Source organism: Ostrinia nubilalis, chromosome 21 (genome assembly GCF_963855985.1).
Source record: "Ostrinia nubilalis chromosome 21, ilOstNubi1.1, whole genome shotgun sequence".
NCBI classification, from domain to species: domain Eukaryota; kingdom Metazoa; phylum Arthropoda; class Insecta; order Lepidoptera; family Crambidae; genus Ostrinia; species Ostrinia nubilalis.
Window position 1 is genome coordinate 1,247,657 of NC_087108.1, and position 26,832 is coordinate 1,274,488.

At 39.8% G+C, this 26,832-nt stretch overlaps 2 protein-coding genes across 2 annotated transcripts; both read left to right on the forward strand.

The window, feature by feature from the left end:
• The first annotated feature begins 5,389 nt into the window (after positions 1-5,389).
• LOC135082411 (uncharacterized) lies at positions 5,390-22,629 on the forward strand. Its single transcript, XM_063977206.1, has 16 exons — positions 5,390-5,473; positions 6,089-6,152; positions 6,922-7,075; positions 7,719-7,891; positions 9,065-9,166; positions 10,533-10,675; positions 11,637-11,754; positions 12,839-13,360; positions 14,476-14,591; positions 15,041-15,110; positions 20,317-20,470; positions 20,805-20,974; positions 21,160-21,261; positions 21,396-21,538; positions 21,806-21,920; positions 22,112-22,629. Exons 1-16 carry the CDS (start codon positions 5,429-5,431, stop codon positions 22,546-22,548), a joined length of 2,628 nt encoding a protein of 875 aa, XP_063833276.1. The 5' UTR covers positions 5,390-5,428; the 3' UTR covers positions 22,549-22,629.
• A 713-nt stretch (positions 22,630-23,342) lies between these two features.
• LOC135082535 (serine protease 3-like) lies at positions 23,343-25,883 on the forward strand. Its single transcript, XM_063977334.1, has 8 exons — positions 23,343-23,451; positions 23,854-23,923; positions 24,157-24,313; positions 24,441-24,610; positions 24,699-24,800; positions 24,886-25,028; positions 25,153-25,264; positions 25,393-25,883. The coding sequence occupies exons 1-8, from the start codon at positions 23,407-23,409 to the stop codon at positions 25,806-25,808; spliced, it is 1,215 nt and encodes a 404-aa protein (XP_063833404.1). The 5' UTR covers positions 23,343-23,406; the 3' UTR covers positions 25,809-25,883.
• The last annotated feature ends 949 nt before the right edge of the window (positions 25,884-26,832 follow it).

Here is a 26,832-nt window from a genome sequence, read left to right on the forward strand (position 1 = left end):
TAGTTCATCAAATATGGCTCGCATCTTCAAATACCTATTAAAGGTTTGATTTGATTCGATTTAATTTTATGTTATAATAAAAGAGCTTATAAACAAGTCGGTTCCCGGATCGTAAGATATTCAATCGCCCCAGTGGGTTTCTTCCCGTTTTTCGGACAGAAGCATTTCTGTGACAAGATTGTTTGATTGTTCATAGTACGAGAGCCCACGACCAAAACCATGTGTCATAGCAATACGGCAAAAACCCTATAAAATCGTTAGATTGTATGATTCTGAACCCGACTAGGTGTGTAGTAACGGTCGAAAGTGTAGCAACTGAGTGGGAGGCCATTTCTGCTGTGTCAAAAAAAAAGACAGTCGGTATTATAGCAATACGTCTGATAGTGAAAATGTACATAGATTTTATAATTGTATTACGAAAAAGTTTGTTTTCAGACATTTTGCGCGTAGCATATAGCCTGTGCGCATTTTTGAAAATGTCAACAAATTTAGCCGACCTGTATCATAGCAATACGGATAATTATTTTTTTTAACTTTTCGTATTGCTGCCATGATTACCAAAAACCTGTTTTCAGACACTTTAAGTGTATCAAAAAGTTGTATGATAGAGAAGGTGCTACACTTAATTTGTCTGATATAAATTTTTTGCACATGTGGACAACTTATTTTATCATGTCCAACAATTTTCAGACATATTGCTATGATACCGATCGGTAAAATTTGTTAACATTTTCAAAACGGTCTCAAAATTTAATGCGTTCACATTTCCGTCTGAAAATTGTTTTGTTCGCATCAAATAACCAAAATTTACTAATAAAAAAGATTTTCAGACGTATTGCTATGAGACATTTTTTTTGTCTCATTTTTAATTTTTATAAGTGATTTTACGGGTTTGCGCTACACCACTAACGTCTGAAAATAATGTTTCCGGTATCTCAGAACTATCATTCAACTACAGTCTGCAAATCAGACATATTGCTATGATGCAGTTCGGTAAAATTCTTTGACAATTTTGAAAATTCGGTCAGATCAAACGCTACGCGGAAAATGTCTGATATTGGTATTTTCGAGTTCAGGATAATCGTATCTATCGATTTGATGCGGTTTTGGCCGTATTGCTATGAGACAAAAATTTTGGTCGTGGGCTCTCGTACTATCAAGTGTTATTATGCACCACGAGTTCTTTTCTTAAAGGTTAAATTTTTGTTTTGTCACCTGTCATCCGCTATGCACTGGAGTGAAGACGAACCTTAACTTTCAACTCCTATGTTCTTCTGATTAATTTCGTTGCGGGTCCGATGACAGATTAACTTTCCCCGGGACAAACTTGACCTTCACTGGTTGGGTTTTAGATCAAGCTGTAGATCCTGGCTACACAGGGGTTGCAGCGGTGGGAACGAGAGGTGGGAATAGTCCCGTTTTATGCACCACGCCAAATGCAATAGGCGATTGTGGTGTGGCATTGCAAACAATATCGCCTCAGTAGCTTTACCACTTAAAAATAAACAGAAATGTTATAATAGTAATTTGTAGTGCTTCTACTAGTCAGCTTGGGGCATATACAACTGTATTACCATTATTTTCTTTGTTAGCTAATCTTATTTTTTAATTGCAAATACATTAATGCGGATTATCTTTCTATTTTGTTTCTTATCGTACCGTGTTTGATAAATTATATCATCGTTTTTACAATATGTGCAGGATTTCAGGAGAAATGAAATGTTTTTAAGAAGTTGTGTCTTGAAATTTTGGTCTATGGTGATCACATGGACGGATAAGTTTTATCGCAAATTTAATAGTTCTTTATTAAATTGCTATCTTATTATGTAGTTCTGGGTTTGCTCATCGGGCTATTAACTGATTGTTTGTATGATAAACAATTAATATGATTAATTATTAAGTAGGTATATCTAATCGAAATGCCGTCACCGTATTCTGTGTTTTTGAAAAGGACCAAGTCCTCTTTCATTCTCCACAACTACTTATTTATGTATAGATTTATTATTTTGTAAGTACAGTCAGCCTCATAAATATAGGTTCTATTCGCGTCTCATAAGACAATAATATTTTTGTGATTATTAACCTGCTGGCATTTAACGTATACGCTATAATTTTGTTTATTATATTAAAGAATTGTTTTATATGTGCATATTTAAATATTAACATTATAACGCGTGGGCTTCGAATCTCATCTACAGTTCTTCCAAATTGTCAAGTCAGCGCAACGCTGTAGTCATTGTTTTATTCTTTTAACCAATATTTTTGTATTCTGGTCGTTGTTGGTTCAAATTAAATGTATATCGTGTATGGTGATGTTTGTACAACCAGTACTCGAGTGTTACCAGTGTTGTATGTTATAAATTATTATAGTTCACAGGCCGGGCCGCTGGTTTAGCTAGTATAGTTATTTATTCGTTGAACTGTACACGGGTAGAACGCATGCTTCCTAGAGAGTGTATCTTTGTAATATGCCTCCGGCATTTGAAGTAAAATGAGTTTTATGAAGCAGGAATTAAGTTTAATATTCCACAAACTGTAACGGCGATCCGGCCGGACAGCAAAAATCTACGTCATAGATTTAAATTATTAGTCGCTGTCGATGGTTCCTCGTAAATAGTAAATGCTGTCGCTTTTTAAATAAAAACCTAGACACGGACACAAATTGCGATGCTGTTTAGCACGTACGGGCTAAGATTTTTAGTAGTTGCAGAACGGGAGGTGGGAATAGTCCTGTGAGTGTGAATTATGGTCTTATGTTGGTATAGTTTTTGACAACTAAAAGAAAGTGATCTATGACGTAGGCGTTTGCTGTCGCTTGTGAAGCGAATAGATGTGATACGTCAGCGTCGGCTGTCGCACTGTGCACTGAGTGTTTTATAAATGTATAGAGAATTCACGTGTCTTTTATTGTACCCTTCCATCTCCTGTGATGTACCTAGTTTTATGGTGCGTCCACACTGGGCGAACGGGCTCACGCGGCACGCTGGTCATCCTGCTCACCCTGCTCTTGAGTGAGCAGGATGTCGAGCTTGCCGCGCGAGCCCGTTCGCCCAGTGTGGACGCACTTACTGAGTGTAACTCGCACTTTGCCAGTTTCTTTCAGTTTGTTTGACTTAGTTGACTTTAGCTATTTAACGTTTAACTTCTAGCTAGACCTATAAATAAAGATCTAGTTGCACGTCATTGCTTAATTTTATGAGGTATATTTTAAAGATTTTTATCATCGTTCTGGAAAAAACTAAGTGTGTGAATCATTTTTTTTATCTATCGCTGTAAAAATTATTGTAACGCGCTATGCTTGTAGCACTTGGTTTTTTGCATATTTTAAATACGTATCTAATTACGTAAATAATCTATGAAATGGGCATTCCAAGTCTTGCCTTTAGGACTTGTAGGTGGTTTAAATTTATCATTTTCGACAAGTGTTGATATGACATCTTCCTCGGTAATCAATGATGTTGTCATGGACTACCTTTCCTCTCGGTTTCGCTTGCATTTTTGTAGTATCATGTATCCTATTGGAAAATGTAATCTCAGTATACCCCGATCGTGTTAAGGGGGCGTCCATAAATTACGTGAGACAATTTTGGCTATTTTTAACCCCTCCCCCCGCCCCCTTGGTGAGATTTCATGAGATTTTGCCAGACCCCCTCCCCCACCCCCTAATCTCACGTGAGATTTTCCAAAATGCCTATTTGCAATGTAAATGAGATAATTCATGCTTCGAAAATATTAGATTTTATAAAAAAACCCGACCTGCGTAAAAAATTAACTGAAATGATAAAACAAAACAATTTAGGCCCAGTTTTTTTACTTTTAGTACAATGTTTAACTATTAGTTTATATTTTGTTAATATTTAAGCATTGGTAGCAAACTGCGGATCTAATAACTTTTAAAAAAAATAAAACCGACTTCAAATGCGTGAACACAAAAAAAAACTAAAAATTAAAAATATTGCGTATAAAAAAGTTCATCCCCAATTTTCCACCCTTGGGGGTGAAATATTTTCTTCAAATTCGCATGAAACCACCCTTTTGATAATACCTATTCAACAAAAAAAGAATCGTTCAAATTGATTTATAATCGGCGGAGATATTGCGTATAAAAAAGTTCATCCCCAATTTTCCACCCTTGGGGGTTGTTTTTTCTATTATTAAATTTAAATGGGACCACCCTTGAAGTATTACCTATACGCCGAAAAAAGATTTTTTCAAATCGGTTCATAATTGGCGGAGTTATCGCGTAACAAACATAGAAAAAAAAAAAAAAAACATACGGGTCGAATTGAGAACCTCCTCCTTTTTTGAAGTCGGTTGAAAACGGGGCCTATGTTCACAAATGCAGACGGAGGATTTACTCTGTTTGTTGTGGAAAAAAATACGTGATATTTCTCGACATCCCTCTCCCCTACGTGAGATTAAGTGAGGTTTTTTCTGGACCCCCCCCCCCCCCTAAAAGTCTCACGTAATTAATGGACGCCCCCTAACTTCGCACCTGGCAGCTGTGATGTCACATCAACGCGCGTACGAACGGCGAGGTGTGCGGGTGAGTGCGAAGGAGTCGCATTAAAGCGAGATGCGCAGTTAGCTCGATCGGGTTGTAGACCTAAAATCGATTGGACAATTTGACACCATTCTCCAATAATTCGAAATCACAACTTTTCTAAAAAGACACTTAATTCTGGTCTTAAAAACTTAATTAATTTTAAATTACTTGTAAATTACGATTTTTGGTCGCATTGTAATTGATAAAAGTAGTTTATTTGAGTTGACAAAATAGTGACGTCACTTGCTTGTAGTGCCATACAAAAGCTATGGGAGAGTTTCGTTTTAACAGTTTTAAAAAGTACGTCAATTGATTGGTGTTGTCAACATGTCTATTAAAGCCGCTGGCTTCCACATAAACGGAGTGTGTGAATAACCAATCAGATTTCCGAAACGAAGCTGAGTGGAAGTGACGTGGCAATAACGAAATGGTTATTCAAATACATCTCTCTCCGTTTTGGGGTTATAACCGGGTAACTTTCTCTTGGATATGAAAGTTTCATAAATTCGGAGGGAACAAAAGACTTAGAAAATCAACGTTATTAAAAGAAAAAAATGTGGTACCTACCCTTTAGGCCCTTAGGGTTAACTTAGGCCCTATGCTCAGTATTTTTTGATTTAGGGCACACAATGTTTTCATAATATCTTCACCTTAAAAACGTATTTTTAGTCTACCTTCCTAATCGATCCTTATATTTTTTTCTAGTCGACATACAAAAACATTTGCACAGTTTTATGATACGAACAAAACATGTACAGATAGACGATAATATGATTGAGTATTATACAGATTATCAGTAATTAACAGTGATTTGTAAGCGCGATTGGCGTATCTGGTGGTGATATAAGCGGGCTTCGAACAGTTGCAGTGACAGCAAACAAGATGTTTTGGCAGGTGGCATTCGTGATCGCTCTAGCCGTTGGCCAGGTACCTAAGGCCGTATACAGAAAGAATGCTGGAAACTTATAAGCGCTTACCGGCGCTTGACAGCGCTGGTCCGTTCGTTCACAAAGGAAGCAAGTTGAATGGCATTTTTAGGGCAGCGTCCAGCGCTGACCAGCGCGTGTTGAAACTTGTCGGCGCCGTTCAGTGCTTATCGGCGCGCGTTCATATTTATTTTCCTGCGCGGGTTACCAGCGCTGTCAAGCGCCGGTAAGCGCTTATAAGTTTCCAGCTTTCTTTCTGTATACGGCCTCACTGAATATACTTTTTTAATACTTTAGTGGTCACTTACGGCACAGTTACATTACGCGCGAAATTGATGGAATCAGTTAGTGTAGACACACAGTTTTTGTTTCGCCGTTCGTCGCCCATATTTCTGCGCGTGCTTCTGTTCTTGCGGTTTTAAGTAGTGTAACTGCGCCATTACATTGATAAAAAAAAAAAATAAGTGCAACTGTATTGGCAACTAAGTCCAGCTGTACCGTATTGACAATGTGATATTTCGTTTTTGAAGACTTGTGTGGGTGCAGCAACTGATTGCATGTTATGTGATTGCGATTTGTAATTGATTTGATAATGTGTTTTTAATCCACCTTTCAGGTTCCAGCTAGGCCTGAGGCGGATTTAAAAGTAGACTATGTCGAAAACGTCCGCAGCAGTTCTGGTGAGTGTCACCCGAATCTTTATTTTGTACCATAGAATACCTACTCGGCGACATTAGCAATTTAAATAAAAAAAAACATGAGTGATAAAGTATTTTTTTTAAATTCATAATAGATGAGAACCTCATGCAGATTTTTTGGATGAATTTGAAGTGATATTGCACTGTTTAGTTTCATTTGCTTACACTCGACCGTGGACCGACGATCTAATGAAGGTCGCGGGAAGCACCTGGATGCGGATAGCGAAGGTCTGGTTGCTGGTAGAAGACCTTTGTCCAGCAGTGGACGTCCTTTGGCTGAGACGAGACACTATGGAATAAAACAAAACAGCCAAACAATACGCTTCACTTTCATTGGCGTAGCTAGGGTTATTTGAGAGGGACCTCACATGAAGAAGCACTTGGAGATAAATTAAAATACTTAGATTTACTATTATACGTGAATGGTCACTTTCTCGCCAAGAAGTGTCCCAATCTCTTTACCGTTTTTCATGTAGGCTCCTGCATCGTGTCGGCGCTTTCTTTAGTCGCTTAGTTCGCTTTAGTCGAATCTATAGGTCGCTGGTTCATATCCGGTTCGAAGGACCAATGTAAAGAGCAGGACTTCTTTATCCTAAAATTAATAATTTCACAATTTTATTGACGACTTTCAAGTAATAGCACATTACACGTTCGTTGCACATATAGACAAGAAGAAGTCTTAGTTGCTTGAGTAAAAAATACACTTTTATTCGATGTTGCCAACACCATTTTTAAACGGTTTTATCTCTAGGCTCCCGCATCGTGTCGGGCTGGGAGGCGTACCCGGGACAGCACCCGCACCACGTGTCGCTGCGCATGGTCAACCCCGACGGCGCCGCCTTCAGCTGCGGAGGCTCCCTGGTCTCCCACAACTGGGTCATTTCCGCTGCGCACTGCACTGCTTTGTAAGTACTGTTATGGTTGAAAATTTCGACAGGCTCATCCAGTCTAAGTAGCTCAGATAGAAGAGCAGTCGCCCGGCAAGCGAAAGGCCGTGGGTTCGATCCTCACCTTAGGCAGTTCGGTTTTTTCAAGTTGTTTATAATTTTCAAATTGTTGTGGCCAGTCTTGCTTATGTCGGTTGCAGACTAAGAACTAAGCTAAGTTTAGCGCTTAACTCAATCAGCTTGAGGTATTTGCGAGCCGTGCGGTGGGAGGCTGTTTTTAAACCGTCAAACGTCAGTGAGCTAATCTAATCTTTGTATGATCTGTCACGTCATATAATGTCAAGGTCACCTTTCCCTACCACTCCCATACCTAAGGAACTGACTGAGTTAAGCGCTGGAACTATAGTTTAGCTTAACTTGCATAGCTTACGTAGTTGGAAAACTTCACGTAGTGTTCACTCATCCATCTAAGTAGTCCTTTCCTACCAAAGTGTCGCTTAGTGAGAACACTAAGAACGTTGAACGAACGTCGCGTGTTAGCCATTCTTTTTCTTTTAATCAACTGGTATTCCTTGAGTGCCTGGATGGCTGGTGTACCTGGTATTCCTGAAGTGCCTGGACCGTTTTACGATGCTAATGTATAATCTTCACCTACCCTCAGACGAGCGATGATCCTGATCCGCGCGGGCGTGATCCAGGTGGCCAACCCGGAGTTCGCGGTGGAGACGACGGAGTGGTACAACTACCCGTCGTTTGTGGACCAGCTGGCCGCGTTCGTGGTACAGCCCAATGACATCTCGCTGGTCAAGGCGCCGGTCGACATACCCTACACCCGTGAGTACAATACACTAGCTTTAAAGCTCATAAAATACAGTACAATAAAATAATTTAAGGCTGAGTTGCACCACATAACTTTCTTCTTCTTTGCCTGGCCCATTCCCATTTTATTTGGGGTCGGCCCTCCGACCATCGGTTGCACCACCTAACTTTGACCGTAACTAAAGCGATACGCTTTTTGTATAGAGTTTGACACATTTTTGACGTTTTTTTAAGTTAAAGTAAAATTGTGCAACCCAGTTTAAGACTCAAAAAGTACTTTATTATTATCTAGGGTTGTGACATTGTAGTTAAAAAATCGATTTTTAATTAATCGGTTTTTTTTCTACTCTTGAAAAATCGATTAATAAATAATCGATTTTTCTTTAGAAAAAAATCGATTTTTCTTAAGAAAAAAATCGATTTTATTATATAAATAGAAAACATTGACGCCAACTACTGGCCGTTCTTTTAGTCGTAGACATTTTTAAAAACGGGACTTTTAAAACACTAAAAACTTTTTGTCACGAAAACCTTTTAAATTGTTTGAAAAATGAAGTTTCAGCAACGGATAATGAATTAATGAATGACATATCAAACGAATGTCGGTAAAATAGTACAGTTCATCGTTTAACTCCATCTAGTGAATGTTTGATTAAATTAATCAACTTAACTGTTTCAAAAGCACAGAAGGAATGCCATCATAAATGCACAGATGGCGTTAATGTAATATTATGGAGCTATGATAGTATTCTTTGGCAGTTCGCGTTCCGAACTCCGAGCCAGTAGACCAAACGTAATCGGGGTGCATTTATTGCATGATTATAAAAAAAATCGATTATAAAAAATCGATTATTAATCGATTATAAATGAAAAAAAAATCACATTTTAAAATCGATTTCTATTTTATAATAATCGATTTTTAATAGATTTTTCCATAATCGATTATTTTTTCACATCCCTATTATTATCCTAAAAAGGCCTCAAATGCGGCCTGAGCTATTATTAATTATTCTTAGTTATAAAATTCAAGACAGCCTAAGATTTAACGTATATTGGCTGTAAATCTAACTGTGTAATCCATTGTAAAAGTTAAGCTAGTTGCCGCTAGATGGCGCTGTGCCGTTCAACGCAAAAGCTGCATCGCGGTATCAACATTGTAATAAATAAATTATTGTTATTGTCCCTTAGGGCTGACGCAGCCGATCCGCATCGCACCACGCGCCGACGCTCTCCGCAACTACGACGGAGAAAAGCTCATCGCTAGCGGCCACGGAGTCACCATGACTGGGGGTATTTATTTATTTATTTTATTACGTATACAAAACAGGACAATGTCCTAAGCAATACAATGACAATATGAAATAAAAAGCAAAACCAGACATTATCCCAAAGCATGTATACACAACATGGAATATTTCCAAGCAGTTGTTGTAAAAATCATGCAAATGAATGGTACGTATGGAAACCTATCTATTTCATCATCATCTTTATTTCAGCCACAGGACCCTATTTATTTAACAACTTCGACTATATTCGACTATTCAACTCCTGCTATGTTCTTCTGATTAATTTCGTTGCGGGTCCAATGACAATTTAATTTTCCCCGGGACAAACTTCGCTTTCACTGGTTGGGTTTTTATTGGCGGTCAAGCTGTAGATCCTGGCTACACAGGAGTTGCAGCGGTGGGAACGAGAGGTGGAAATAGTCCTGTTTCCATCAGTGAGCTTCCTCGTTGTGGATTTAAAAAAATGCTGAAAATAAATTAAGTTTATACAGGGTGTGGTTTGTTAAAACAACCCCCATCTCAGGAGTGGTAGTACATATGAAAGTAATTAATAAATAATAAATAAATAAATTCTTTATTGACATAAAGTTTTACACTAAAACATACAACACAGTAATTAATTATACTTACAATTACAATAAATAATTACAAGAAAAATATAAATAAACTTTTAACTATTATTTTATTAGCAAAAAAACCTTGTTCAGACGTCTCCTAAAACTTTCGAGACGGCGATTGTTACCGCCCGCACCACCCCCGCGTGCCCCGCTACACTACCGGACACATGCGGCCGGGAGAGCAGGGGGAAAGTCCGATAGCTCGCTCGTAATGATACCATTTTTCTGATTTCATGGATTTCTGTCGTGTAACATACTTGACTTAAGGTCCTATGTCCCCTAAATGGGGCAGAAGGCGTCCACAACAGTCCTCCATCGCGTTCGGTCTTGAGCTTCGCGCTTGATCTCGCTCCAGGTCTTGCCGATTTTCTCGTCTGCTACAGTGCGCCGCCAAGTTTGCTTGGGGCGACCACGTTTGCATTTTCCTTGGGGGTTCCAATCCAGAGCCTGCTTGGGGATGTGATCGGGATCAATTCGGAGAGTGTGGCCAATCCAGTTCCACTTGCGGCGCTTGATCTGCTGGTCGATCGGAATTTCGTGGCAGCGTTGTGTGTAACATACTAAAGCCCTCTCACACTCGCTGCGGGCGCCTTTCGCACAGTCGCGACAGCAACATAATTACGCGCGAGCGATAGGGATGGGTAGCTTGGGGTCATTGGACGGTATTCTACGTGCTCACGGACCAGGCTTTACAACCCCTGAGCTGGGCGTTGTTGTACAAAACCACATGTATTTTTTAATCTTTTTCCGCAGGCAGCGTGCCTGTCAACTTGAACTGGGTGTACCTGCGAGGTATTGATAACGAGCAGTGCGAGGGCACATTCGGCGCTGCCGTCATCACCGACAACGCCGTCTGCACGCGCTCCTACAACGTCACCAGCCAGTCCACTTGCCACGTGAGTTATTTAGAACGAATGAGCTATCTTTATAGGGGACGACCAGCCAGTCCACTTGCCACGTGAGTTATTAAGAACGAATGAGCTATCTTTATTTAGAACGAATGAGCTATCGTTATATCTGTACCCCCCCCCCCCCCCATCATGACATATCATGATTGTCCTTGCCATGCAGATGCGCCAGTGAGTACTAATCTGCGCGACTGTTGTCACCCCCTGATGCTTGGCACCCGGGGCGGACCGCCCCCACCGCCCCTCCCCCCGTATGCCACTATTTAATTGTCATTAATGTAGAATTTTACTATGGACAACAATGTTCTAACTACCCATTGCCGCTCATGTCGTCTCGTTTTATCAAAGAAATCGCAAAGAATCACCATTTGATGGGAGCGAGAGCAAAAATGGAAATGGATAGTTAACACTGTGGCCGATAGTACATTGTGTACCAATAGTGACAGGGAATTCGTAATCGTAAGCGCGAAAGCTAGGTTTGAGTGAAGATAGACGAATGTTTGTTACTCTTTCAAGCGGATTGGATCGGACGTTCAACAAGCTTGATGATTTTTTTTTTATTCTGGTCGCGGTAATTTAAAATATCATAAGAGGTGTCAATTTTCGAAAAAAAATTATTATTTATTGTGTAATTTAAAAAATAATTAAGATAGATTTCTTTTCTTATTTTTCCTAAAGTAGTCATGACCATGTCGACCCTACGGCGCCGGCATAAGCCGACTATAAAGTTGAATTTTGGGACAGGTTGTATAAATGGACACCAGAAAAATGATACAAACAAAATTATAAGTTGCAATGATAAAAGCTATAAGTTGTAATAATATTAAGTTTTTCAGAATCAGAATCATCATTTACTTTAAATGTGGTATAGAGGATGGATAGAAGGATTTTTTTACAAACTGGGTTAAAGGCGGGCCCGCAAAGGCTTTACATTGTGAACTGTCCGCAGGGCGACAGCGGCGGGCCCCTGGTGCTGGTGGGCAGCGACGGAGTCCCCAGCCTGATCGGCGTGGCTTCCTTCGTGGCCGGCGCCGCGCACGGCGGCTGCCACTCCGGACTACCCGCAGGTAAGTTACGAGCGAGCGACGTTTTAGAGCTAAAGTCCGGTCGCCGAGCAGATAGAATTTCGAACAATGACCCCCAGCCACTCATCCTTATCGCTCGCGCGTAATTACTAATAGCAGCAGATAGAGCAGATAGAACTTCGTACAATGACTCCGAGCTACCTATCCTTATCGCTCGCAAGTAATTATATTGCAGCTGTCGCTTGCACAGTCACTGCGGCCGCTCGTCGCATAGTCGCAACAGCAATATAATTAGTAATTACGCGCGAGCGATAAGGATGAGTAGCTTGGGGTCATTGTACGAATTTCTATCTGCTCGGCGACGACGGCGACCGGACTTTAGTCTGATGATCGAGCCGGTGGAAGGTGACTTAGGAAAAAATTTTTTTTTTTCAAGTTCTTTTTAAATATTAATTAATTATCTAAAAAACGTCGGTAGTCGGGCCCTGTAGCCCTGGGGCCCCGTATCATTGATACGGTTGATACGGTGATAGCGACGACCCTGCCACTACATACTCGATATGCAACTAAAGCCTGGTCCGTGAGCACGTAGAATCCCGTCCAATGACCCCAAGCTACCCATCCTTGTCGCTCGCACGTAATTATGTTGCTGTCACGCTCGCACGCTCACTGCGGGCGCGCGTCGCACAGTCGCGACAGCAATATAATTACGCGCGAGCGATAAGGATGGGTAGCTTGGGGTCATTGGACGGGATTCTACGTGCTCACGGACCAGGCTTTAGACAACCATAAACGGTAGCGGTAACGGAAATAAAAAAGTTTTATGAGTACCTTTCAGCAGCGTAGATGACACGCGACTGTAGACGACCATAACGAGCGTATTGTATTGTTGCAGTTAGTGACACCGAATGATTTTAATTATAGCTTTTGATAAACTTAGGCTGGGTTGCACCATCTTACTTTAACTTTAACAAACGTCAAAACTCTGTCAAACTTCATAAAAAAGCACCGAATATTGCTATAGTTACGGTTAAAGTTAGGTGGTGCAACTCAGCCTTAAGAAAGTAATTCGCCCAAACATTACCTTATTTCATACCATAAATAACACAATGTATTTCTCCCTCAGCGTTCGTCCGCACCAGCCCCTTCCACGACTGGTATACCGACATCACCGGCATCGACTTTGATAACGTGAGCGACGGCGAGACTGAGTCGCCGCCCACTGACGCACCTACCACCACCCCTGAGCCTACCACTACTCCTGAGCATACCACCACTACTCCTGAGCATACCACCACTACTCCTGAGCATACCACCACTACCCCTGGGCCTACCACCACTACTCCTGAGCATACCACCACCACCCAGGCCCCTGTGACTACCCCCGAGCCGGAAGAATCTGAAGAATCACCAGAAGAATCCGAAGAAAAACCGGAAGAATCGGAAGAAACTCCAGAAGAGTCGAACGAAGACTCAAATGATGGCTCCGAAGAAGATTCCAGCGATATAGATTCAGACGAAGACGAGGATGACAAAGAATTATCTGAGCTTCTCAAGAAACTGGAAGTGCTCGTGAAAGTCAAGGTCAAGATGAGCAAGCACGGCAACAAACACGTCATCAACCACGACAAGCACATCACGCACCGACACTAACCTAATAAAAGTGCGTTTGAAACTTGTTTAAGGCGGGTTTTAAAATCGCGCTGACCGCTCGCTGATCATCGATGCTGACAAATCAATATGTATGTAATTGAAGTAAACGTTCCTGAGTGACGCTGATCGCTCGGCGCCGACGCTTCATACATTTCGGATGTCAGCGCTGACGGTCAGCGTGCGTCAGCGTGACTCTAAAACCAGCCTAAAAGACAGACACGTGAAAATAACACCCCTCTCTTCCGTCGGGGGTTAAGATGCTTGTATGGAAAGTTAACTTATAGTTATGAATAAAATTGAATTATTTATTTCTGTTTGTAATTGCTACGTCATAACTTAGTTGTTTTATTTCTTGCTACTCCTTGATTGTAATCTAAAGTAGATACGAGATAAGCTTCTTAATTTATACGTCAATGGAAATTATTAACGAACTTAATAAGAAAAGATGACGTGCAGAGTTATAATTATGTGCAGTCTAGTTTTATGTAGCCTTGCAACTTAATATCAAAGTACAGTTTCTAAAATCTACTGATAACTGGCTTACATGATTTCGATATTCACAACAATGAGACTGGTTCAAATTAGGATAAAATATTATGAGACAATTTGATTTTAGCATGAAAAAATGAAATAAAACGAAGTTATTCGGTCCTTGCGCTCTAGGATGGTGTGGGTATCGTGACAAAATAGCATAGAATAGTAAAGAAATAGGCGAGAGTGTTGAGTGGCCAATCCAATGGCCCGTGCTGTTCAAAGCTCTCCTTTCCTTTCCCTCAAAGCAAATGTCTGGATTGCTGCGTCCTTAGTGTTCTGAAGCTCCGAGGCTAAAATTTACAAACAAACTTGTTTACTTTTTATATTAATGTTCAAAGATAATGCGTGTTAGGTTTAAAGTGTTTTGATTGTTTAATCATTGATTGAAGAAAACTGATTTTGCAAATCCGTGTGTCAGCAGTAAGTAGCTATCGAATTATTAATTTATCAATTTTGGTAAGTATTGATACGCTCACTATCGGCATATAATTATTATTGCTGTACTTGCGTGCTCAATCAAGATATCATGGTTATCAGTAATTAGTGCTACTTAACAGTGATTTTTTGCTACCGTTTGATGGATTCAAGTGTCGCGAATATACCTACGCGGAGCTTTGCGGCGGGTGGAGGGAACAGTGGGATCAAACATGTCGTGGAAGGTGGTATTCGTGGTCGCTCTAGCTGTGACTCAGGTAATAAATGTTAAGGATTCTCTAGAACTACAGTTTTACTAAAGAATTAAAAAGGTAATTTTGAAGTTGTGAGGGTCTAGAACTTTCTAAATATATTTAAATGATGATAAAGCATTGCGCAACTAAATACAAAGCTCCTCCGGCGGCTCATCTCTTGAAGTGTTCTGAAATTGCTGGCAGGTCAACTGTTATCTTTTTACCTGAAGTTAGACCGAAGAAATACTTACAGATTCAGCGTAACGTAATTTTTGGTATAAGTTGGTAATTACCCACTCACCATACGACCCGAAACCGAGAAAATGTCGGATTGACCCCACCGAGAATCAAACGAGCTTTCAGTTCTTCGCTTCGAAGACTCCGTTGTTTCGTTACGATCATTGAAAGGAAACGTTCACCACGAAGTGTTAATTGCCGGATAAGACAAATCTTTAAGGTATTCCCATTTTCAGGTCCCAGCAAGACCAGACGTAGCCCAACTAGCAGAGCCTAGCTATGTAGAAAATGTCCGCATCAATGACGGTAAGCAGTTTAGCAATTGAATAATAGTACAAGTTTTACAAAACAATAAAACTTGTATTATTGTGCAGAGACGATGCACAGCATCTGGTGAGAGATGCGTCTACTTCCGGTGTAGTTTTTTTATCATTTTATACCTTAAATGACGTCATTTCCGCAATTATTTAATAGGAATTGATTTGACTTACTTCCGTTTGCCGCCATTTTAGTCACCTGGGGGCGAGCTTGCTCGGAGTTCTTCATAGAGAGCTCACCAGGAGGCCTTCTTGGGATGCTGTGCATCGTCTCTGCACAATAATACAAGTTTTATTGTTTTGTAAAACTTGTACTATTATTCGGCATGTGACGATGCACAGCATCTGGTGAGAGACTTGTTTATTAGCTCCTGGTGACTACTTACCAATGGCGCTATGTGATGAAAGTTTTCGAGTTTCTGTAACAGAACTAGATTAGAACATGATTAATTTCAGGGTATTAACATGTTTTGTTCTAAATGCCCAGTGAGAGCAGCACTAATATCACAAAGTAGGAGGGTTTGTACTTTTGTATGTTTGAAATATGAATAAACTGGAAAGCTACTGAACTGAATTCAGAAATTCTTTCCTCATTAAAATGCAGATTGAGTGTGTATTGATATAATTTGCCCGCATGGCAGTAAGATTCATGCGGTCATCAACATAAGTTTATAATACAGGCGTACGATGTGATTGAAGAGTATCCAACATGCTTTAGATCTGTTGATTGAAAGTTATTAATTAAATAATATTTTATTTGGTGTATCGATCGTAGATCAGTTAATAAAAGTCTGCCTTATAATATTGCTATTATTGTTCTGCCTACGCCAATATCTCGTCAAATGATTTCATCTATGGCTAAATATTAACCCAAATTAAAGATGCCACAACGAAGTCAACAATACCAGGAGAGGTTTTAAATCCAACAACCTTTATACTGTTTTTATCCATGTAGATTCCTAGTATTACTTGGTGTTGAAAAAAAATAATAATAATAATGTGTTATTATATTCCGCTGTTCGCCTCTGATCGCCTGATTCCAGTAACTTACGCAACCGTAGCAAGGGCATACATATGTTGTTTTTTTGGGATTTGCTGTCATTTTTCCCAGTTGTTTGTATGATGCCGTAACGGTGCCGAACTTATTCGTAGGTCAAGGTTTATTAACTTAATCTTGAAATTATTCCGGTGAGACTATGTTTTGTCATGTCAGCAGCTGATGTAGATGGTAGGAGAAAAATATACATAAGCTAGTCTACGAGAAGCCTCGTAAAGGTCACCTTTTAGATACCTACTGTTGGGTTTAAGGCCTTTATCAGGAAGTGAAATTGGTTAAGCTTTTAAGCTTGGTAAGAAAATTAAAGTTATCTTTAATATAGTTTTAGATTAGTAATACCAGCCCCCCTAGGCAAGTAGCACTTTTTGATCGAATCGAAAATTGGATACGTTATAACTTCATATAGAAAAAAGAAGGCTAATCGACCATCCTTCGACTGGTTTGCGATTATAAAGTGAATTTTGTCTAGACCCACAGGGCATAAAGGTAGTAGAAGATTAGATAAACGATTTAGTCTAGCAAATAAATCTTGCTGTCGAGCTTCAAGAGGTAAGTATATAGCTGTGACTGTTTTCCTTAGGCCATTAGTTTAACCACCAAGGCCAGGTTATTTTATAAGTTTTTAAAGTGGATTTTTGCCAGGTATGTTTTAGGAACGATACCTTATTACCCCCAACTCAACATACTAAAAAATTACATGTTACCTGATCCTGACGTGGAGGTCACCATGTGGTAAGAACATGGTGGAGATTCTGTATTTTGAGGGTCGGCCTCGAGCCCTGCTAGGAAAAGCCAGAAAGGTCACTTCGAGGTGCTAAGCAGGTACCTTTTGCTGTGGTGAGAAACGGGACAGCAAAGATTTAGCCTAGTTTACCACCATAGCTACCCTGGTTGAAGTCGTTGCAAAGGCTGCTGGTGAATCTCTGTGGGGTCTCTGGATATCCAGTTTCCCGAACTTTTGGAATATATACCTTTGGATTTGAACCCAGGAGATGCCACTAAGTAGGTTGTTTTCCCCGTAAATCGACCTAGATCGTCAGATAAATTTGATTGAATCGACCTGGGAGATAATATTTTGCGCTGTCAGAGCTATTTTTACCCGACTGAACCGAAAGGAGGTGATGTTTTTCAAGCTGAAAAGTTAGAGAGACAGTTCCAATAGAGGCTTTGAATGTGCCCCTTCCTCCCTTAGTTTCGAGTATAGGCTATGCTTTGATTGTCCGATAGCAAAATTAGTGAACGCACATGAAATTAATGAAAGAATGAGAAATCCCCCATCGCTGATTATGATTTCTGATATTTTGTAGACATCCAGATGGTTGTTAAGAGATGCTGAGCTGGAGTCTTGTGTATTGGATCGGTTGTGTGGGGTCGAGTTGTGATGAGCCCTCACTGGAGATCAAGCTTACCATTATAGGCACTTGTTGAGTCGTATAGATTTCGTATTTACCGACAAAACCCTTAGAGATGACGACTTGTTGAACCTGAGTTCACGTAATTGACAAGGTTTAAAGTGTTCCAGAAGATAAAATGTTACACACTAACCTTCCGTTCTAGTAGTTGCTGTCTCGTCTGGTTTGTCAAAGGTGACGAGGTTTAGTAAGTAGTTTGTGATTGTATCAATGTTTTTCGGTATGCAGTAGAGAACGAGAGATTGATAATTTTAGGGTACCTTGACAAGACATGCGGAGAGGCCGGCGGTGTCTCTGTGATCGGTATCTGCATCCAGATTTAGAATTTAGCATTCAACTACTTCAGATCGGATCAATACTTACATAATTGTATCTACTGATTAGGACGTTTAATAGAATAGGTTGTTTGGTCTGTCCTTCTTGCGAAGGGATATTGTGAGGAGCAGGCTCATGCTGAGCGGTGCCTTATCTGGTAATTTCAGCACCTGTTTTAACAGGATTTCGGTTTATTTGGTCAGCGTTAGACAGTCAAGAGTGTTAGAACGCTGAATAAAGCACGGCGTTGAAGGGACAAGCACCGGCTTGGAGGTGAATGGCAGACGCATCCCTGGAACCATTGTCAGGTAACAGGTTGACCTCCGCAGTCTGATGACGCCTGCCACTGCCTAAGATACGCTCAAAGGCAGCCTCCGTAGAATTTGCTGAGTGGAAAGTCACTTGACTTTGCTATTCTTATTTGGTCAGCGCTAGACAGTCAAGAGTGTTAAGACGCTGAATAAAGCACGGCGTTGCAGGTGCAGGGGCAAGCACCGGCTTGGAGGTGAATGGCAGACACATCCCTGGAACCATTGTCAGGTAACAGGTTGACCTCCGCAGTCTGATGACGCCTACCACTGCCTAAGATACGCTCAAAGGCAGCCTCCGTAGAATTTGCTGAGTGGAAAGTCACTTGACTTTACTATTCTTATTTGGTCAGCGCTAGACAGTCAAGAGTGTTAAGACGCTGAATAAAGCACGGCGTTGCAGGGGCAAGCACCGGCTTGGGGGTGAATGGCAGACGCATCCCTGGAACCATTGTCAGGTAAAAGGTTGACCTCCGCAGAATGATGACGCCTGCCAATGCCCAAGATAGGTACGCTCAAAGGCAGCTTCCATAGAATTTGCTGAGTGGATGGTCATTTGACTTATTGGTCGTCAAGGGGACCTGAAGGGACTGATTTGGAATCCTTGGCTTTTTGTTCTAAATCAAAGGGAGTTATTTTGAGGCTTATGTATTTGCTTTAAAGATAATAAGATGTGTAGGTAGAGGTTACTTACTTATTAGTATTTGACGATTTGTAAGAACTAATGATATTATTATGTTTTGATTTTGCTTGAAGTGACCGGCTAGAGAACCAAGGTCGGATTATTTTTTAGATACGACGAATATAAATAGAATACGACGTACGAGCACAGGGTGATTTTGCCGAACAAAAATCCAGCACTGGGAGGGTGCTCCTCGCACAATGCTTATTAGGAATTTTAGCCAGGATACGCTCGTGACATGTTCAAATTCAAATTCAAAAACGTTTATTGCATGTCACATTACAATTTATATGTTGTTGCAAAATAGAAGTATACGTCATGTTCGATGCACTTAGCACATTTTGTCATACTTATTAAGCTTCTTGATTTGCAAAAAACATTAGAATTTAATAATTCAAGCTGTAAGCTGGCTCAGTGTTTATTAAGAAACTCGTACCAGAAAGAGCTATCGTTCGATTGTGGTGATGCTAACAACGTATTTTGATTGGTAATGTTTGCGAATGGGGCTGACGGGGCCGCCGTTAAAATTGTATAAGATGGTTGTGGGTACGTTATTCAATCTATTTATACAATATAGAGATTCGCGAGAATGCTCATTTGATCGAAAAGAGTGTTAAAGCTATCAGAATCCCACGTACCTCGTTTCATCCGTTTTGAATCTCGCCGGGGTCCGAGTTTCTCCGGTATCCGACGCTCTGGGTCCACCTGCTCGTCGTCCGGAAGACACTCGTCCCCTTTGGCGCCAACCACCATCACGTACATGTCGTTCGCGGTCACACACGCGCGGTCAATTGCACTTTTTAATTTTAAACTTAGTATAAGAACGTTGAGAAATAAATTATTTCAGTAAAAATCTGAGCAGAGTTTCTGCTTACGATGTTGCTACTTTGGAAGTTAAAGACGCTATGAAGAACTCCGAGCAAGCTCGCCCCCAGGTGACTAAAATGGCGGCAAACGGAAGTAAGTCAAATCAATTCCTATTAAATAATTGCGGAAATGACGTCATTTAAGGTATAAAATGATAAAAAAACTACACCGGAAGTAGACGCATCTCTCACCAGATGCTGTGCATCGTCACATGCCGAATAATACCTACTTTACCTTATTTACTTACCTAACACCGTACGGATTCAAGTTCATGAAAATTATAGAACTTTTTTTAACTGTTGGTATTGGTCTTAGATTAAGGTATTGGTATTAACGACCCTGATACGGGGCCCCGTATCATTGATACGGAGTTAGCTACACCCCTGGATCGCACAGCGTGTGTAGTATAGCGCAGGGGGGCTCTTGACCTCAAGTATGAACGCTTGTAGGCTCCCGCATCGTGTCGGGCTGGGAGGCGTACCCGGCCGGGGCATCACACGCACCAGGTCTCACTTTCCCGCCAAGTTATTCCGCCATCTTTTTGCTATCTCTAGGTTCTCGCATCGTGTCGGGCTGGGAGGCGTACCCGGGACAGCACCCGCACCACGTGTCGCTGCGCATGGTCAACCCCGACGGCGCCGCCTTCAGCTGTGGAGGCTCCCTCGTCGCCGAGAACTGGGTCATCTCTGCCGCTCATTGCACTGCTGGGTACGTTTATGAAGGACGAGGGACTTTTGTAAACGAGAAAGTTTTTCAGCCGTGGAAAAAGATGCCAAGAAAAAAATTAAATTATTTTAAGGAGGCTGTATGCTTTGTGTTACCTTTGCGCGTTATGTTTTAAATGTTTTTTTATTGGTGTTGCCGACTGCTATTTGTTTATTACCTTATTTTTTCATTATACCGATGTTTGTGAATTAATTTTATTAATCTTTTGATTCATTTTATGGCTGATTAGGGTTCAGGATGCCGAATGTGTTATTAATATTAAAAGAGCGATGCATAATATTGTCCAAAGCAAATTAATAAAAACTGTTGTTTTTAGGCGTGCAAGTATTCTAGTCCGCGCTGGTGTAGTGGATGTGTCCCATCCAGAATTCACCTCCGAGACTACAGAGTGGTACAACTACCCCACGTTTGTCGAGGAAATGCCTCAGGTCGTGCAGCCCAATGATATCTCACTTGTGAAAATGCAAGATTCTGTTACGTATACCAGTAAGTTTGTGTTATTTTATTTTGTTATTATCAATTTGTTCTGCATTCAGTTTTAGATCAAATCCAGTCTTGTGACTCGTAATATTACCCAATATTGGTATGAGTTATTTTTAGATATGCTTAGATATTAGGAATGATTATTACCATCTACATAGATTATATAATTTTTTGATTGTGATTTACAGGGCTCACTCAGAGAATCCGTATTCAACCTCGTGTGGATGCGTTCCGCAACTACGAAGGTCTTGTAGTAATCGCCAGTGGCCATGGAAGAACATGGACTGATGGTATGGAGTGGATCTATTGATGAAGATAATAATATAGTTGAACAAAAGTTTATCATATTTAACAAATTTTCGATTTCTAAGTAGAATAATTAAATTGTTTAACATGAGTACGTGCTTTTTACACTTCTTCACAGGCTCCACTTCCCAAAACTTGAACTGGGTGTACCTGCGAACTATATCCAACAATGCGTGCGCCGGAACCTTCGGAAATTCCCTCATTAACAACAACGCCATTTGCGCTAGATATTTCAACGTCACCAGCCAGTCCACTTGTCAGGTAATTACTTTCCATGTTTTTTGTTTATCTGGAAGCACTTTCAGTAGAACAAATACTGACACAATTGTAAGAACAGAATTATGAAATGATATCCTTAAAACGAACTAAGGATATCAAACCTTTGCTTGGTCTAGCTATATAAATTCCGATTCAACAACAACAACACTACCTATTCCCCAAGTAACAGATTTACCGTAACGAATAATCAAACCAAACACACATAACAATGTTATTGACAAAGAGAAATGAATAATCTTATCTTTCTAGGGTGATAGCGGCGGTCCACTCGTCCACACCGACGTGGATGGCGTGCCTACCCTCATAGGCGTGGCGTCATTCGTCGCCGGCGGCTCCTTCGGCTGCCACTCAGGGCTGCCAGGTGGTAAGTGGCTTATGAACTCAAAGAGTTGTTGATGTTTTTTGATGCATTTATCATCATCGAACTATTTGTTGCTCGAAAATATTTTCAAGCCTAGATGGGCAATAACTTGTCATTATTTAAGATACGAAATATTACATTTTTCTATTGCCTTTTATTGTCATCGATATTAAAATACCTACTTCGGATTGCAGGTTTCATCCGCCCCGGACCATTCCACGATTGGTTTACCCAGATATCTGGTCTTGACTTCGACAACCTCGTAGAAGAAGATGATGTGACTGATCCGCCGCCTACTGAACCACCCGCAATCCCTACTGAGGTGCCCACGACAACTACCCAGGCACCCACTACCACTACTACTCAAGCACCCCCCAAACCCGACACGGAGGAACCTGAAAACGAGACGGAAGCACCTGAGTCAGAAGAAGATACTAACGAAGACTCAAACGAAGAATCAGGTGACAGTGACTCCTCCGAAGACGACGAAGATGATGATCCTGAGCTGAAGGATCTGCTAAAGAGACTGGAAGTGCTCGTCAAGGTCAAAGTCAAGATGAGCAAGTATGGAAATAAGCACAAGCATGAAATCAAACACAAACACAATAAATCTATATCGCATCGTCATTAATATGATGAGATGAGGTTAATGTTTTTTAACACCGGAAACTATAACACTGATGTAAATAAATGTTTTGTATTATTTCGTTAATTTTCTTTTCTTTTCTTTGCTATAACGTCTTGATTGATTAATGTCATGATAGACGAACGGTAAAGGGGTCGGACTGGCCGACTCGTGATCTGAAGAACGCGGGTTTGAATCCCGCCTCCGCTCGACTATTGTGGTGAACCCACTCGTGATGTTCAGATCTAATTCGTCATCATGATGTATGTAAAATCAAAATCAAATCAATTCCAATTTAGCATACGTATCTACTTTTTACTATGTAGCTACCTAGTTACTGGTGTTATTATATGATTTTTTTTACAATTACGTACTATGAGTAATAATAATTATTTAGACTTTTGAGACTGCTGATTTAGGAATGATGAATGTCATAAATAAGAAAAAATAGAATTCATGAAGAAATAAACTTTTTGAAACTTGTTTCATCGCAAACAATTTCAAATTATATTTTGCGAAATTACATTATTTATTTTTATTATACAATGCAATAATTAAGCGATTATTATATTATTACTAACCAACAAACTTAACCCTCGTAACTGTAAGTTTTCAAGAAGTTCATAAACTTCGTCTTTGTCACGTAATTAATTATTTTTTTTAACATGATTTCTCCAATATGCTATAGATATTGCCGGTACACTCAATCAAGATTAAATCAGTGTTAAGTATTTTTATCAGTAATTAATTAGTTGATATTTACAGGGGTTTTACGACGCCGTTTGATGGTTATATTATTTATCTATTGGCTTGTGATATAAGCACAGGCCTAGTGCTTTTAGTGGCGAGTGTTAAATCATTAAGATGTTGTGGAAGGTGGCATTCGTGATCGCTCTTGCCGTTGGTCAGGTAAAGACCCCAAGACATATTAATTAAAAAATACTTGTACACATTATTGTCATAAGTAGTCCCCGAAATCTGATTTATTTATTAATATACAGGGTGTTAGGTAAATGGGTATATGAGCCGACACTAGCCCATGTTAACATGGTCATATAAATGGTATGGTGAAGTCAGAAAATTGATATCTTCATTTTAATTATTTTATTTTTCATACAAATCGGATTTTATAAAAAATATTTTATATGAAAATTAAAAAAATTGAAATGATGATATCAAAATTCTGACTTCACCATACCATTTATATGCCCATGTTAACATGGGCTAGTGTCGGCTCATATACCCATTTACCTAACACCCTGTATATGGATTACTCATTCATAATATTACATGACTTTTTTTATTTTACAGGTACCAGCTAGGCCAGATACAATTGAAAATGTAGAACCTACCTTTCTAGAAAATGTCCAGAGTGATAGCGGTGAGTACCTAAATGTCAGTGAATTATTTTATTTCACATTTAGGTATATTCTTTCAGCTACTGCTGGCTACTCCTTAGTCGTGCAATCGACACAAAACACTGTTTATTCCCAAAAAGGCTTAGGGATTTATTAATATGGATTTGAACCACTTTTTAACAACATCAAGTAGTAATGAAAAAAGTGTCTACAGTGTGAAAGCAAACCGTTTATATTTAGTATATTGTGTTTACAGACTCACGTATTGTGTCTGGATGGGACGCGGTGCCTGGTCAGTTCCCGCACCACGTGGCGGTGCGCATGATAAACCCCAATGGTGCCTCGCTGTGTTGCTGCGGTGGCTCCCTGGTCGCCAAGAGCTGGGTGATCTCCGCTGCCCACTGTACAGCTGGGTACGTAAACTTACCGCAGTTATGGTAGTATTCAATATGTGTTTAGTTTACCAGCATCAGCAATACCATGACTAAAGTTGATCCAAACCTTGTGTCAATAATGAAAATAACTTATTCTCCTTCATAGACGTGCAAGACTCCAGATCCACGGTGGCGTGATCGATGTAAACAACCCAGAATTTACCTCTGAGTCCACAGAGTGGTTTAACTACCCAACTTTCATAGACGAGTTGCCCAACATTGTACAACCTAATGATATTTCCTTGGTAAAACTGAAGGACTCGGTTAGGTATACCAGTGAGTTTTCGTTCTGTTCTGATTTTATTATTATTATTTATTATAATAACAGTAGCAAGAGAAATATCATCTTGTTTGTTTCTTGCAGGGCTCACCCAACCAATTCGTATACAGCCTCGTGCGGAAGTAAACCGTAATTACGAAAATCTAGTGTTAATTGCTAGCGGACATGGAGCCACTTGGACTGGAAGTAAGGAATAATCATTTTAAAATTACATTATTAGAGAAAAAAATATATAGTTCAGTGCAAATATTAACAATATTATTCTTCACAGGCGCTATATCCCAAAAATTGCAATGGGTTTACCTATTTGGTGTATCGAACGAAGCGTGTGGAAGAAACTTCGGAACTGCACTTATCACCAACAACGCTATCTGCGCCAGATACTTCAATGTCACTAGCCAATCCACTTGCCAGGTAGAGTAACTTTCGCGTCTTGATCTTTTATTATACATTATTATTATATAACATATAAAATAAATCTTTAACGTCTACGTCACAAGTGATACCTATTAAATATTTAATTATCTTATCTTAATAGGGAGATAGCGGTGGCCCACTCATCCACGTCGAAAACGGCGTACCTACCCTTGTGGGTATAGCTTCCTTTGTTGCTGGTGGAACCTTTGGCTGTCACTCTGGATTACCAGCTGGTAAGTAACAAATTTACTTGTTTTACAAGGTTAACAACACACGCACACAATAATAGCTATGCTGCTATTTTTTTTATTAGCAGCATAATACACTGATTTTATTTATATTATAAAGTATTTTATTACAGGATTCATCCGCCCTGGACCATTCCATGACTGGTTGACTCAAATCTCAGGACTTGACTTCGAGAACTTAAATGAAGATGATGAGGAAGCGCTGCCGACTGTACCACCCACGATCACTACCGAGGTTCCTCCCACCGATCCGCCCACAACTACCACTGAAGCGCCCACAACTACTACTGAACCGCCCACCGAACCTGATACTGAAGAACCTGAAAAGGAGGAGGAGTCAAATGAAGAATCAAATGAAGACTCTGATGACAGCAGTGACTCTTCCGAAGAAGACGAAGATGACCCAGAGCTGAAGGACTTGCTTAAGAAACTGGAAGTGCTTGTCAAGGTCAAAGTCAAGATGAGCAAGCATGGAAATAAGCATAAACATGTTATTCATCACAATAAAACAATAACGGACCATCACTAAAATTAAATGACTGATGAGAAAATCACTGAATTAGTTTAATGAAGTATTTAAAGAAATTAAATGCTTTTTCATTATTGTATGCGTTTTCTTTTAACCCATACTGTTTTCATGCAATTTTAGATTTTTATTAAAGTAAACGGAAATGGCCACTAAAGTCACATTTACCTTACTCTGCTTTGCTTATTTTTCGGGAGAATAAATCAATATAATTCTGGGTAAATATTTTTATATTGCAATTTTAATAAATGCTGTCAATGTCAGTTAAGCTAAGCCGAGTAAGTGGGTAGACACTTCTCATACAAAAACTAGTCTCTATATGTAGCAATTGATATACAACCTTATCCTTTAAGCAATAAAGTGCATTTTGGATTGATTTCACTATAGCAGGGGAACCCGCGGATCAATACCACCATACTAAAAATAATTGTTAGTGTCCTTATGTTGGTAGTATTGTTAGTTTGACAAATGAAAAAAAATGTCTGTCAATTGAGCATACTCTCTAATCTGTGCAATTGAGTTTGAGTTTTTAACCGGCGAATTGATTCGTGTGAAGTTATTTTCTCAGATTTGGTGCAATATTACTGTAAATAAACTTTTCTGTCGTTTACGTTGAGTTGATTAAGTTCCTCCGTATCGGGCGTGATAAAGTTTGCTGTTCAGTGTTATGTTTTTTGTGAGATAGAGACTCTTTTAAATAAGCTGTGTTTCAACTTCTACAGAAGTTTAAACTCTTATTTACTTTTCTGTTTAATGGGTATGTTATCTACTTACTTGAAATATTAGATCTATTACAAATCTATTTTTCATTAAAAACAACCCTATGTGATGAAAATGTAAATGTACTTTCAAAACTGGTAAATGCATGAACCAGGGCATTGACACTGGTTGGAGAGAAATTATAGGCTTTGTTTAATTAATACCTATTTCATTTTAGGCTTCTACTGATAATGGAGAGTAGAAACAACAAGAAGTGCGTTATTTGTAATAAGAGGCGAAGTCGTGGTGGATCACCCTTACTTTTGAG